Raw genomic sequence first — 14,188 nt, forward strand, 5'->3', positions numbered from 1 at the left:
GAGGGACAGCTGGCCACCAGAGGGACGTGGAGACAATGGACCCCTTTGCCACGTTTGGAGTTCTGTAACTCTCCTGCCGGTCGGTCGGACCAGCTGCAGACAGGCCAGCCACCCACTTGCTTGTGCAGCCCGCTGGTGAACCCAGTCTCCTCCCAGGGCCACCGTTGGGGCTGCCATCTTCGTGCACCCTGGGTGGCATCAGAAGGCTCTGCCCTGAACGGGCAACGTGCCTGCAGGCAGAGCAGGCGCCTTCCTGGGCAGCCAGAATCCGCCTGTCCGGGCCTCACGGGCACAGCTCTTGTTTTCAGCGGGCAGCCAGGGCTTTGCAGGCCCGCCGTCCTCCTGCTCGGGTGGCTGCGGCGTGCTGTGCTCCTCAGCCCGTCCGCACTCCCGCCTTTCCCCCACGCAGGGCCAGCCTGCCACCCTCGAAGCTCCCCTACTGCCCATGCCTCAGCCCCATCGAGTCTTCTTGTCACTTCAATAAATCAGATTTGTCAGACACGCCTGCCTTGGTGTGGGCCCACGTGGGATGTCCTTAATTGAGTTGTCTCTTCCCAGGTGTTCCTGTCGGGTCCCTACTCCTCACTTTTTTTCATGGTGTCCCACCCTCCCTGATTCATGTGGGTCTTTTCTCAAATGTCGTCGTTGAAAGAGCATCGCTCCACCTCTCACTCTGCCCTGCTTTCCCCCCGGACGCTGAGGAGGATCATCGGACGCCAGGCCGCGTCCGTGCCTTGCAGAGGTGTCCAGCCTCACGGCTCTCTTGCAGGAGCTTGGCTGCTTTTCGCGTCCTCTGCTCCCTCTCCCCATCTCAGCTAGCAGTGTCTGATTTTATCCCTGGCCTATAAAATGCAAGAGCCATATCTGTTTTAGAAATTTAAAATGTTTCCTTCTTTATCCGTACTGAGTCCATTTAAACTCAAGTTCAGACAAAATAACTTTGTCATTTGATAAAAGCTGCTTCCTCACACACATTCTTTCTGCACGTGCCAGTGGCCTGACATGGCATCGGCTCAATAACTTGTAGACTTTTATATCTTCTTGGTCCCCAAACAATTTCACCAGGCTCCAGCCTACCCTTAGCATGGGTGAGGAGCTCCGCTCAGGTGCCAGACGGCCGAGTGTGCACCCCACCTTCACTGCCTGCTACCTGTCTGTCCTGGTGAGTGAGTGCCCTCCCTGCACCTCAGCTTGGGGTTTTGTTGTTCATTTCATTTTTTCCCAATAAAATGAGTGTGATGGCAGTAGTCCCTACCTCATAGAGCCATTGTAAGGATTAAATGTATTAATATATTAAAAGATATAAAAGTGGTCACAATGAGCATTCTACGAGTGGTAGCCATTATTAGCATAATTCTCATCATCATCACCAGTCCTCAGGTGACCCTCTTATGAATACCTGTCTGTGGATTTATAGTCACTAACTTATCTCATGAATCCTTGGAGGGGACTTTCCACCGTTGTCCTTTCCCTTCCATCTTCTCTTTATTCATTGCTGTATGTTTGGCTTGTTTAGACCTCACTAGATCTTTCTGTTTCTTTCCCAGAGGGCTTGAACCTTGTGGCCAACATGCTTCTCCCCCCTTCCTCCTTCCGCCTTGACTAACCTGCAAGGCAGACTCAGCCCTGCCGCTCTTCCTCAGAGTCCCCTGACCCAGCAAGCACACCTCTGCCAGCCAGCACCACGCCCACACGCTCCTATCCTCTGCGTGCTACCTGAGAGGCCTGTCACGCGGCTCGCTCTAGTCCCGGCGAGTTTTCAGTGAGCTTGTCCTATTCTCGGTTGGGAAATGCCTCTCATCTCCTCCTGTTGTCCTTCCTCCTCGAGGTGTCAGGAGCCCAGGCTCTGTTCTTCTCCTCGTCTGCCCCGCAGGCTGGGTTCTGCTGTCACGGTCACTGTTCCCACAGCTAGCGCAGGCCCAGTGCTCTCCTTCCACACAGAGTGGTCTCTGGTTGCCTCTTTGGTTTGGGTCTCTTGTCTTGTCAGCTTGGGAGAATGGTGCATTTGAAATGTGGATGCCTTTATTATCAACATATTTCACTTAGGAAAACCCAAATTACCATTTCTTCTGGGGGATTTTCACATCACTGGTTGGAGAAATTTGGAATCTACACAAAGCATCTTGTGAATTCTGCACAAAGTCCCACATGCCCATGTGCTGGCCATTGGGGGTTGCACCCATTGGGGGTAGAAGAGGTTCAGGTCAAGGTCTGGGACAGGCCGTGCCAGCAGAGCCCACTGAGGAAGCGGCAGCAAAGTCACCCGCAGCAGAGACCTTCCAGAGAGGAGAACCCCGTTTCTCTTTCTCTTGGACAACTAGGCTCTTGAATTTAATGACCACATTAATAACATAGACATGCATACTTCCAAAAAAATGATACAAGGTCACATACTGTTAAAACTTATGCAAAATAGACTGGCCAAAATTAAAATAAGGAAAAAAGAGAAAAATTAGAAACCACTTAGAGGAGAACGAGCGGGACTTCCGTCCCATGCTGCAGGATGAGTTAGGCGTTGCATCAACAGCACAGTGGGCAGAACGGGTCTCTGGGAGACCCATGAGCCAGCAGGAGACCTTGAGACATGCTTGGCCCAATAGGAATCACTGGCGCGGACCCCTCTGGGAAGGAAAAATTATCTTTAAAAATGATATATATCCTTTGACCATAGGAAATAAGGATGACTTTTGTTTTGTTCCTGTTATCTCTTAGTCATTCTCAAGCTTCCCACAGTGAACACGGTTATATCTGTAAATAGAAAAACTCATACATAATAACAACTGTCATATCTCGACTTCTTCCTACATGTCAACACCGTACTCAGTGCTGTGTGTGAACGAACTCATTTATTTCTCACAGTGATTCTACAAAGTAGGTGTTATTGCTGTCTCCATCCTACAGGTAAGGAAACTGAGGCAGAGAATTGCTGCAGTGGTCCAAGGGCACACAGCATGGATGCCCGCTCAGGCAGCCTGGCCCACAAAGCCATGCTCTTGACGGTTGCTGTTCCATAGAAGAGCACTAAGTCCTTGAGTCCAACAGTCCTTGAAAACTCCGTTTCAGTGTCTCATAGTGTGTGGGCTTTCTCCCCAGAGGGTGCAGAAGGGATGGGGTGCCTTGTGCACACTAGCTGCTAAGCCAGTGTCTGTCCGCAGGGTGTTGCTGCAACTGCTGCCCCAGAGAATCCATCCTGAATCCAGCTGAAGCCCTTCTGTTGCAGTATAAACTCCTTTTCTACTGCCTCTGCTCAACTACATTTCTTCTTACCCGTGATGACTCTGATGGGAAGTTTCTTTTCTTCCCAAAGCCCTTTTCTCCTGGGGCATATTTCTGAGACCTTTGGCTATTTAGTTTGTTGTTGTTTACACCCTCCCTATTGTCTCTCCTGCTCATGCTTGAGCCTTTGACCCCCAAACCGAGCACAGCCTGAGAGCCCAGGTGCCCAAGTCTGTCCTCATAAGCTGGTTGAATGCTTGCTTGGGAATGACAGAGCTGTTTATCCACCGCATCTCCCTTCCTCTGGCATCTGCCATCTTATCCAGGTGGCATGTCCTCAGGGGCTTGGAAGTACGTGCCACCTGTGCACCGGGAAAGGTAAGGCTGGAGTTCTAGTGTGGACAGCAGCCACCATCAGGAGAATAAGCCATCACTACGTACGCACACACAACCCAAGGTGGCAGATGGCCCTCTGGGGAAGGCGTCCTTGGCGCCACCTAGCTTGGGAGGCCAGAGCAGCAGGCCAGCAAAGAAATAGGGAGTGTGGCCTCCAGCTGTGACGTGGTTGGCAGGAAAGTGGCACTTTGGTCATCCGAGCAGCTTCAGCTCCAGTGTTGCAGAAGAGAGACAGCCTGGCCGGGCTCTGGAGACGCACACCTGAACTGGGCAGTCGGGCCCCGGGAGTCCGATCACGGTCGCCAGACTGCGATTTTCAGCTTGAGGAGGTCTCACCTTTTCGTGGCCACACTGTGGTGGAAGCTGCTTTCGTGTTTACAGCGCTGTCACACTTGCAGGTGCTAGATACCTGATAGGGGGAAATAGAGGTGTGTCATCGATGCCTTCCATGGCTATGCGTTAAGTTGGACAGCTTAACACGTGATTTTTAGCGACCACGTAATATGCTGACATGTGGACACACCAAAACTTGTTTGGAAATTTTCCTCTGCCAGGCAGTTTTTATTTTTCCAGTTGTTCGCTGTTGTCAATCTGGGCAGTGGCAAGTTCAAAGGGCATTTGAACAACTCTGAGCAGCACCGTTGGATCATGCCCTTCCTGCCCTAGGTCGAGACAGGTAGCATTGTCATTCCCCACCACCCTTGCCTATGCTCTGGGTTCCTCTGCCGCCTCAGAACCTCAGGGAGCCACTGACTTGCCACATGATTCTGGGCAAGTGGCTCCCCTCTGGAGCCTCAGTCTCCTCAGGTAGAAAAGTGACATTTCTAGAATGTTCAGCTCACAGTGCTGTATTCACAGGGCAAGCTATTGAAAATCGCCAAATCCCCTTTCCTCCCCCCAGTCCTGGCCCTCGGTACTTAGAGCTTGTGGGAAGCCTACTGGGAAGGTAACACCTCAGACTGCATGGTCAATTTTTAAAACTTTTTCTTTGATTTAAAAATGATCTATAAATAATAATGCATTCTTTTACATTAATGCTATAAAATATTTAATTTTGCCCAAATGCTTTCTCTCCTGATTTGGGAAGCAGAGGTTAAGAGCATGGGCTCAAGAGGCAGAGGCTGTATTACTTGGGCAAGTTTCTTACCTCCCTGTCTCAGTCTCTCCACCTACAAAATGGGGATAATAATGGTAATAATGGTACCTTACCAGATAATTTTGAGGATTTTAAAGCCTGTATTTGATACATAGTAAGAGCTCAGTAAGGAGTACCTATCAATATTATCTGAACTTCATGAGAATCTGATAACCACAGTTTTTATAGCACAAGATCCCTGGGGTCTGGGAGTCCTCACTCAGGAGCACTTTTGATAGAATGAATGAAAGATGAAGAAACTGAACCTCTGAGAGCTACAGGGCAGCTGGTTTGTGTCACTAGCAAAACTTGAACCTTGGTATCCTACGTTGCCTCCCTTTACCTTGGGGCTGCCTCCTTTCGTCCTGTGCCAACTCATAGGTGGTTAAGAACAGCAGTTTTCAACCTGGGGACCTGCGGTAGGTCACAAAATCTATTTAGTGGTTCATGAGCAGCAAATAAAAGCAATGCAATGCACTAATACAAGAGCTAAAATAGGGCATCATCAGAGTAAGATATATTGTTTCATGTGGCTCACAGTCAAAACAGTTTGAAAGCCATTGGTTCAGAGCTGGGCATCCATGTCAGACAAGCAGGAGTTTTCATCCCCATTCCTTAAACCAGGCGTCCTCAAACCACAGCCCGCGGGCCACATGCGGGTGTTTTTGCCCATTTGTTTTTTACTTCAAAATAAGATATGTGCAGTGTGCATAGGAATTTGTTCATAGTTTTTTTTTAAGCTATAGTCCGGCCCTCCACCGATCTCCAACGGAGATGGCAGTGCACATGAAGATGACAAAGGTGCTGACAACAGTGGTGGTGGCGGTAGGGGATAGCTAGCAGGTACTGAGTGCTGAGGATGCACCAGGCGCCCTACTAAATAGTCACTCATATAATCCTCACCACCACTCGGTGAGATGGTGCTGTCATTAGTTCCATCGTGCAGAGAGTCACAGAGAAGATAAGTGATTTGCCCAAGATCATAAAGCTCTGGCTCCGGAGTCTGCTTCTTAACTATAATGCTATCCTGCCTCACGAGTAGGTGTTTAACAAGTACAACCTATTTTCATTATTATCTAAGAAAATGGCAGGACTAGACTAGGCACCAGTGACCCTGGCCTTGGGCCCTCCCAGGCCCTCACGCTGACTGTCCCGTACTGGTGGGGTTGGGGGTAGGGTGGCACAGAGGCACGGAGAGCCTTACCTAATTTCTGACTTGCCTGGGGAATGTGAGAGGGAAGGTCCCAAATGGCTTTAGGCAGGCACCAGAAAGAGGAAAAATGAAAACCATGTTAAAGATAAATTGAGCCGTTCTTAAAAGTTAGAAAGTAGACTTAATTAGGACCAGCTCTCCCCATCCAAAACCACAAAAGTTAAAATGGGAAAATATTTCCAGAAATGCCCATTATGTGTTGTTAAAAAATATCTAGAGTAAAATATATGTTTTATTTTATACATGCCTCCAGCTAAAAATTATGCTTTTTACTCTCTCTCCCTCACAGAAGATGGGAATGCTAACTCAAACCTAGACAGCCCCGAATCAAATTTAGGTTGCTTGCAAGCCTTGCAGTTTTCTATCGGCCAGATCTTACTCAAGCTCCTCAAAGGGGAAAAGAGGGGAAAGGACAAAAAAACAAGGCATGGGGCTGAGAAAGAGCCTTTTCGTGACAGGCTGTGGCATGTCGTGCTTGCTCCTGCTCCATTAAGTGGCCTCTCCGTCGCCTTTCACGGGTGCCCACGCAGGCACGTCTTTCCTCACCGTGCCTGCTGTCCTCTGAGCTCACGGGAGGGCCACACGTAATTAGGCAAGGTCATCCAGCGGTGGGGGAGGAAAGCCAGGCTCGCTGTTCCTAGATGGGACCTCCAAAAGTCAGATGCAGGGTGGCTCCTGTTCCCTGCCCCATCAGCAAAGCCATTAATTGCTCCAGATTTCTCAGAGAGCATTTGAAGATGATTCATACTATGAAAAGCTAATCCCTGTCTTCCAAATGGTTGGCCTTTTTTTTTTTTTTTAACTACTGTGTAGGAAAATGTCTTTAACTTGATTATGTTTTGAAAAATGATTTCTCCATGACAAATCAGTATACTTTTGAAAACGTAACTTGTCCCCAGAGACATTCTTGCTTCGTGAGTGTTTTAGCAGATTGCCGGAAATTCATTCTCTGAGTCTCAGGATTCATCATCATTGTGCAGGCTATTTTGTTCTTGTCCTGAGGTTTACATGAGCACCCCAAATTGAAGTCAAAAGTCATTTATGTACTGTTGTTCGCCTCCCCACATTTTGCAAGAGCAGCTGGATGTTTATTCTTTAGAAGCTCTGTTTTAGAGGTCTGAGTGCAATGTGCAGAGTCAACTACAAAAGCCCCCAAGATTCGATGGAAAAACCACCCAGCCCTATCGTATAACTGCTTTGCACAGGACATCAAATGAGCTCCCAAAATGAGGATGCACGGTGTCCAGATACACAGTAACCCGGGGAATAACTAACACGCCGATTTTCTCTTATCATTTTAGTTAAGAAACGCCATGGTGAACCGAAAGACGGGGAAGTTTTCCATGGAGGTGAAGAAGACAGTGGACAAAGGGGTACATTTTTCTCAAACATTCTTGCTGCTTAATTTAAAACAAACCACTGTGAAAAATTAGCTTTGAAAGCTCTATCTGGAATAAATATCTTTCACTGAGATCATTTTTCTCTTGTCTTTACTTATCTCAAACAAGATTCATGTAGTACTGTTAACCTGATCATTGTGTGTCCATTTATTTTTATTTATTTCTGAAAACTTCACCTAGCAGACTAACCATGTTTTCTTTTCTCTACAACTTTTTTTTTCAATCTAGAAACGGGTTTTGGTGATGACAAATGACTACTATTATACAGACATCAAGGGTACTCCTTTCAGGTAGAGCTGACCATAATACATGGACATTCCATCAGACCCATCAGTTGTGTTTGTACAAAAGCTGCTGACGCTCTCAGAGCCCATCATCTGAAGATAACCAAACACCCTGCCGAAAGGCTGGAAAGAGTGAGGAAGGGGCTTTTCCCAGGCTGCTTTTGTTTTTGCTTTCCAGAAGGGGGGAAGATGGTTCAGGCTCACCTAGGAGAACTCACTCAATTTGTCATGGCTTTGCATCTCATTATCAAGCAAATAAGCTTTGGGGGTTCCCGTTAAGGGTGAAGGCGAGTTCAGAGGGTTACCAGGGTCCTCGGCCATCTAACTTGCTGCCTCATGAGTTCCATTTCGCTTTTTATTTCCATGACCCAAAACACAATCCTTCAAACCTGTAGGTAACATATCCATCCACACATGTTGTGCTTCCGTTTCAATTTCTCTGAACTGTCCTCCTGTGCTTGTCTACTTTTGAATCCTGTTGTTTCTCTTTGTAACAGTCCTGAAAATTGGCTTTGCCTCATTGCCTGCTTTCAGATGCGTATGTAGCACTCTAAAGTTTCCCCGCTACTGTTAACTTAGTGTTATAACAGGTTTTGTAAAAAATTATTGCAGGAGGGCAGCTTCCTGTTCCTGAACTGGTGTCTCACAGAGCTAAGGAGAGAAAGAGCTTACTCACAATTGATTAATCTGAAAAATAAGTCCTAGCGTTGTTGCCATGTGCTGCCAGATATCATGAGCGGGTTCCATTGGAACCAGGAGCAGTCAATGACACATGAGCTGTTAAGTGTGTTTGCCACAGGAAGAGACTATGTTTTTAAAATGTATTCTCTTATTTTAGGCAAAACCAGAAAGGAGTTTAAATGAAGCCAGTGAGTGTAAGAAACTTGTTAGACTAGGGAGAGGACTTGGCAAAGAAGCCTGCCGTGCAAGACGGCGGCTGCACTCAGGGGTCCATTTCCCCTGTCCCGACCTCTAGGGTCTGGAGAGACCCATATCCGGCTAGTTCAGGGCACAGGTGTGTAAAGAGCAGGGCAACGGCCCTTGGGAGGCTGTCCGAGCAAAGGGCTTGCTGGAAGGGCCAGCAGTTTGCCACAACCCTTAGAATAATACACAGGAGAATCAATCCAATTGCTGCTGGCATTTCCAATCAGAAATTACTTTGAAGAAGCTGATTGAACCTAAGAGAAACCAACACCAACGATAATCAGTGGGGCTTTGAAAGTAAACTGGTGGAAAAATTGTTTATGTAACGTGAAATGGAAATGTGAAAATGGAAAATAAAAACATGTTAGCCCGCAAGTCTATTCCAGTCGCTGCCATGAGTTTCAAGGTCTGCTCTGTTTCTCTGCACAGTTTAGGTGTGGCGCTCTCCAGAGGCCATGGGAAATACTTCTTCCGCGGGAACGTAACCGTCGAAGAAGGTAAGGGGCCACCCTGGCTCGTGTTATCCTTTGGTGTGGGACGAAAGCCCCAGAGTCTGCTATTGAGTTAACTGAAGAACTTGTTCATCCGTCCAAATCGCTGGCTAATCTCTTGGGTGTTTGACTTAACTAAACACCCATTTGATATCACCTTTTTGCTTATTGTGCCTGGGTTTCAGAGTGGCGGGAACCTTGATTAGTGATTGTGATCTAATTTACTTGTATTCTTCTTTAACCCACAAAGTTGTTGAGGCAACTCATAGGAATCACCCACCAATTAGATTCTTCTCATACATAAAAATCAGTACCAGGAGAAATACAAATCAATGTCAAAATTCAAGCCCGGGGCAAAAATGGAAACAGACACGGAAGCCTTAGTCTCCCACGCAGTCGAGCCACAAATTCCCCTTGGGTTTCATGGCAGCCCTGCTACAAAGAGAAATGTGACCATTTAAATGATTTGCATAGGCTAGAAGGAGTAAGTGGCACCTTGAGGTTCCAGATCCTCATGTCTTCATAAAGCATGGGCGCACAGTGAACGCCCAGTGCACAGAAGCCGTTGGTACAGCCCTTTAGACTTTCACACTGCTGTTACACATGTACTGTCCTTTTCATCTCCCAACAACCCAGCAGTCCAGAGATGGTACATTTCCTAGTATTAAGAGCTCCTGGGGAGGGGTGGGCATGGTCCTCTGCAAGGCTCTGCTCCCCAGATGGCCTGGAGTGAGTCACTTGCCCAGTCTGGGCTGAAAGTTGGACCAGACCAGTACTCTTGCTGGGCATCCCCAGAGAGGATGGCCAAGAACAGGAAGGTCAGTTATGAGCCCAGTTTTAACAGATTAGAATAGGTTGCAAATGAATGTGGTGAACTTCCAGAAGCTGGGCCACCTGTGGCCCGCTCAGATGATGTAGCAAGGAATGAAGGCTGGAGTTGATGGTCCCTGAGATGCTATGTCCCATAGACAGCTTTCTGGTTTACTGCTGGTCATCGCTGCATTATGTCGCAGGTGTTCGTTTTTGTCTCCCCAGTGATTGTGAGATCTTACAGAGCAGAAAGCAGAGCAGAGAGAGTCACTAAAGTGTAGGCAGAGCCCAGAGCATGCCTACCACAGAGCTACCCACAGGGCTCTCTTCCCAGAGACACACGAGAGAAAACACGCAGCTTTGTGACTTAGGCAGGACACTCTCTAGGATGTGTTCTCAGAAAGCATGTTTAACTTCGAGAATTTTCCAGCTCTGTGGGTCATGTTGGTTCTGTGAACATCACTGCTCATGAAGCCAGAAAATTCATGTCTAAAGCATCTGAGGTCAGGCTGAGAAAACAACTCATGGTCAGAACAATAGAAGGAGAGGTTATGAATGGATGACTTGCCTTTCCTGTGTCAATCCTCAATACATGTCCCTATTCCTCCTTGCCTTTCTCTTCACCCCCCCCCCCATCTTTCTCTCTCGTCCCCCTCTCTCTCCCCTTCATACACACACAGTTGTTTTGCATTGTCTTTGGGATCATATTTTTAGTCACTATCTTTTTCCTGTATGTTCCACAGCTGTTAGGCTAAGGAGTCACATAGAGAGAATTTCAGAGCTAACTGGAACCACCATGCAAGAAATTAGTTTGAACCCTCAGCAAGGGGGGAGAGTGTCTGGTTATCCACACAAATGAGGTCAGATCTTCCTCTCTCTGTTGGTCTTCTATAAATAAAAGGATTTGCAACCCTGCCAACTTTGCTGAGTCATAGAGCCTAAGAAAGCTGCTCCCCCTTGGGCTAGCTAGTAGAGGGTCTTGTCCTCTCTGGGAGGCATGGCATAACTATTGTTCTCTTCTTCTCTCAGAGAGGGGAGGAGTTCCGTGGGGCTGACAACCACACTTCTACAGGATCTTCAATAAGCAATGTTTCCCTACAGAATGTAGGACTTTTCCACATGCCTTGCCAATGCCAGATATTACAAAGATAGTGAACAGGTAGATTTTGCTAAAAAGAAATGTAAGGTGTCATTACTGAGGTTAAAGGTATGGGTTATATAATTCTATCTGCCAAAATTGTTCTTTTCTGAATCTCCTCTGACACTTTGCATCTTTTATAGGTATTGTACACACGGATTGTTTAGTAAATTAGAGCGTATGTCAAGATGGTCAGCAGTGTCAATCATCATTAGATGTGATTTTGTCGGAAGGACCAAAATCAGAGAGGAGAGAATTATAGAACAATGAAATTCTCAGAGTCTCATCTGTGAGTCCTATCTGTGAGCCAGAGAGGGTTTTGTGGATGAAGGTTGACTAGAACTGAAACTAGAAAGACAGAATTCCCATCCTTAACTTGATGTTCTAGAAAGGTCCGGTCCTGTCTCAGGGCTGCCACACTTGTCCGTCTTCCTGCCCCGTGACCCACTGTGGTCTCCATGACTGCCCTTCCCTTCCTTCGGTTTGCAAGTCACTCTCTCAGGGCGGCCTTCCTGACCACCATCATTAGAATGTAAATTCCTCTCAATCCCTCTCATCTCTCTCGGCCCTCCCCATCCTTGTTCCCTGCTCACTTTTCCTTCTCAGCCCTCGCCACACCTGATATGCTATATAATTTAATTTAATTTACTTATGTCTTTTCTGCCACTGAAAATTAAATATGATGAAGGCCATGATTTTTGTTTTGTTCACTGCTATATTCTTAGGGCCTATGTTCCCAGTACCTAGCATATAGCAGATGCTCAGTAAAAATATTGAAGGAAGGAAAGAATGGGGGGAGGGCAGAAGGAAGGAAAGAAGAATGGAAGGAAGGAACATTGGTTGGTCGGAGGGAGGAAAAGAAAAAAAGAAAGGATGCATGGATGAATGGATGGATGGATTGTTCTTGGGACTAATCACTGTCCCATTTAACCATTTTGTGGAGTTTGTGAGTTACACAATATTGTCTGTACTCGTAGCTGATATAATTCGAAGAGTTGACATGCCATTTCCAAGGTCATTCAACCTGTAGGTGCTGGAGCCTGGACATGGTCACTTGGGCCATATAGGATGATATTTAATCTAATCTATTTTTACTTCCTATAAAATTAAGTAGAATTGTGTGACAGGTCTAGGATTTTGCTACTTATTTTATACATTTGTATCTGGGGAGGAAACTGGAGTCCTAAGTGCAGTAAGATACTATAGGTCATTTAAGAAACTGAGTGACTTCCTAAAACAGGCTAGAAGCATCATCAGAGTTCCTGAGGTCATCATTCAGAAGAGTCTTCGGCTGATAGCCCATCAAAACCAAATCACGTGAAAATGCCTGGAGAGGCCGGGCATGGTGGCTCATGCCTATAATCTTAGCACTCTGGGAGGCTGAGGCGGGAGGATTGTTTGAGCTCAGGAGATTGAGACCAACCTGAGCAAGAGCAAGACCCATTTCTACTAAAAATAGAAAGAAATTAAATAGACAAATAAAAACACATATAGTAAAAATTAGCCAGGCATGGTGGTGCATGCCTGTAGTCCCAGCTACTCGAGAGGCTGAGGCAGGAGGATCGCTTGAGCCCAGGAGTTTGAGGTTGCTGTGAGCTAGGCTGAAGCCATGGCATGCTAGCCTGGGCAACAGAGTGAGACTCTGTCTCAAAAAAGAAAAAAGAAAATGCTTGGAGAGAGTGTGATTTTTGCAGTTAGGGTGGTCTAGAGCATCCTATAAAAACTTCCAGATTTCCTCCAAGCCCCAGTTCCCCTAGCTACCTTCCCAGACCAATGACTTGTTTTTACTTAGGATCCTGTAACAACTAGTTATTTTTGCTGGTCAAAAACAGTTGAGTATTGACAGTTTCATAATTTCACCTTCACAACAGCCCATCAGTTTAGGGACTATTATTATTCCTGTTTTGCACATGAAGAAACTGACATTTAGAAAAGTAAAGTAACCTGCTAACATCACAGGGGAGTTGAGTGGCCTCAGAGCCAGTGTTTCTAACCATCATCCTGTCAAGCTTCTCGCTCAGGACTCAGGAGTGTATCATTTATCTTCAGGGGTTAAGGTTTCCTGGGCCATATATCCAGGGAAGGTGACAGTGCTGGCTAAGTGAGGTGGAGAGGGGAGAGAGTTCTACCTGGGAAGAGAACATGTGTACTTTGCCCAGGGTCCCTGTTCCCAGGTCCCTTTGGGGTTGATGTCTACTTTTAAACCACCCAAAATCCCTACCGTGGAATATTTGAAGCACACAGGAGGATAGGACCAGTGGGCCAGGCGCGGCGGCTCACACCTGCAATCCTAGCACTCTGGAAGGCCAAGGCAGGGGGATTGTTTGAGGTCAGGAGTCTGAGACCAGCCTGAATAAGAGCAAGACCCTTCTATACTAAAAAAGAAAAATTTATCTGGGTGTTGTGGCGTGCAACCCTAGTCCCAGCTACTCGGGAGGCTGAGGCAGGAGGATCGCATGAGCCCAGGAGTTTGAGGTTGCTGTGAGCTAGGCTGACACCACGGCACTCACTCTAGCCTGGGCAACAAAGTGAGACTCTGTCTCCAAAAAAAGAAATCTCAAGATGAGGAGGATCGGTATTTACTCATTAACCCCTTCTCCTTGACCTTCAGGCCTGCATGACTTAGAGCACCCGGACGTGTGCTTGGCAGATGAATGGTAAGAACTAAGCAGCCCTTCACTGGCACTGGCGTCCTTTGTTGCCCTCTTTGATTTCGAATTGTCTGTGCCCCTTCCCCAGTTTTCCTGGTTCAAAGGCGAAGGAGGGAGTTGCTGTAAATATTTATTGCTCTTCTTTCGGCTGTATCACGTTCGCAGGTCCTACTGCAACACTGACCTGCACCCTGAGCACCGCCACCTGTCGCAGCTAGAAGCTATTAAGCTCTACCTCAAAGGCAAAGAACCTCTGCTCCAGTGTGAGTGTGCTTCCAAAGCGCGCCGCGCCTGCGTGTGGCGGTGGGGACTCCACTCAGACCGGTTTTCGCCTCGGCTTTCAAGGAAGCTTTGCTTTGGCAGACACTGTCAGTCCCATGAAATCCAGCTGAATGCCTGCTTCCTGTAGAAACAGGAGAAAGAATGTGGGTTACCCCAAATTGCACAGGATCCCCAATGCCAGTTTAACCCTTTGCGTTGGGTTTGTCCCCCTGCGGAGCCATGTGGTCACGCAGCCCACTAGGATGGAA

The 14,188-nt window shown here is 47.2% G+C and overlaps 1 protein-coding gene across 3 annotated transcripts in view; it reads left to right on the forward strand.

Annotated features, from left to right (window-relative positions):
* Positions 1-14,188, forward strand: part of CACNA2D3 (calcium voltage-gated channel auxiliary subunit alpha2delta 3) — an 859,261-nt gene that overhangs the window by 676,788 nt on the left and 168,285 nt on the right. For all 3 annotated transcript variants that reach the window (XM_020280385.2, XM_076008650.1, XM_076008655.1), the window contains 5 exons: positions 7,262-7,333; positions 7,589-7,650; positions 8,998-9,065; positions 13,619-13,664; positions 13,824-13,921. In XM_020280385.2, the coding sequence (XP_020135974.1) occupies positions 7,262-7,333; positions 7,589-7,650; positions 8,998-9,065; positions 13,619-13,664; positions 13,824-13,921 (346 nt within the window). The remainder of the gene's footprint in view (positions 1-7,261; positions 7,334-7,588; positions 7,651-8,997; positions 9,066-13,618; positions 13,665-13,823; positions 13,922-14,188) is intronic.

The sequence above is a fragment of the Microcebus murinus genome, chromosome 1 (assembly GCF_040939455.1).
Source record: "Microcebus murinus isolate Inina chromosome 1, M.murinus_Inina_mat1.0, whole genome shotgun sequence".
Lineage (NCBI taxonomy): Eukaryota > Metazoa > Chordata > Mammalia > Primates > Cheirogaleidae > Microcebus > Microcebus murinus.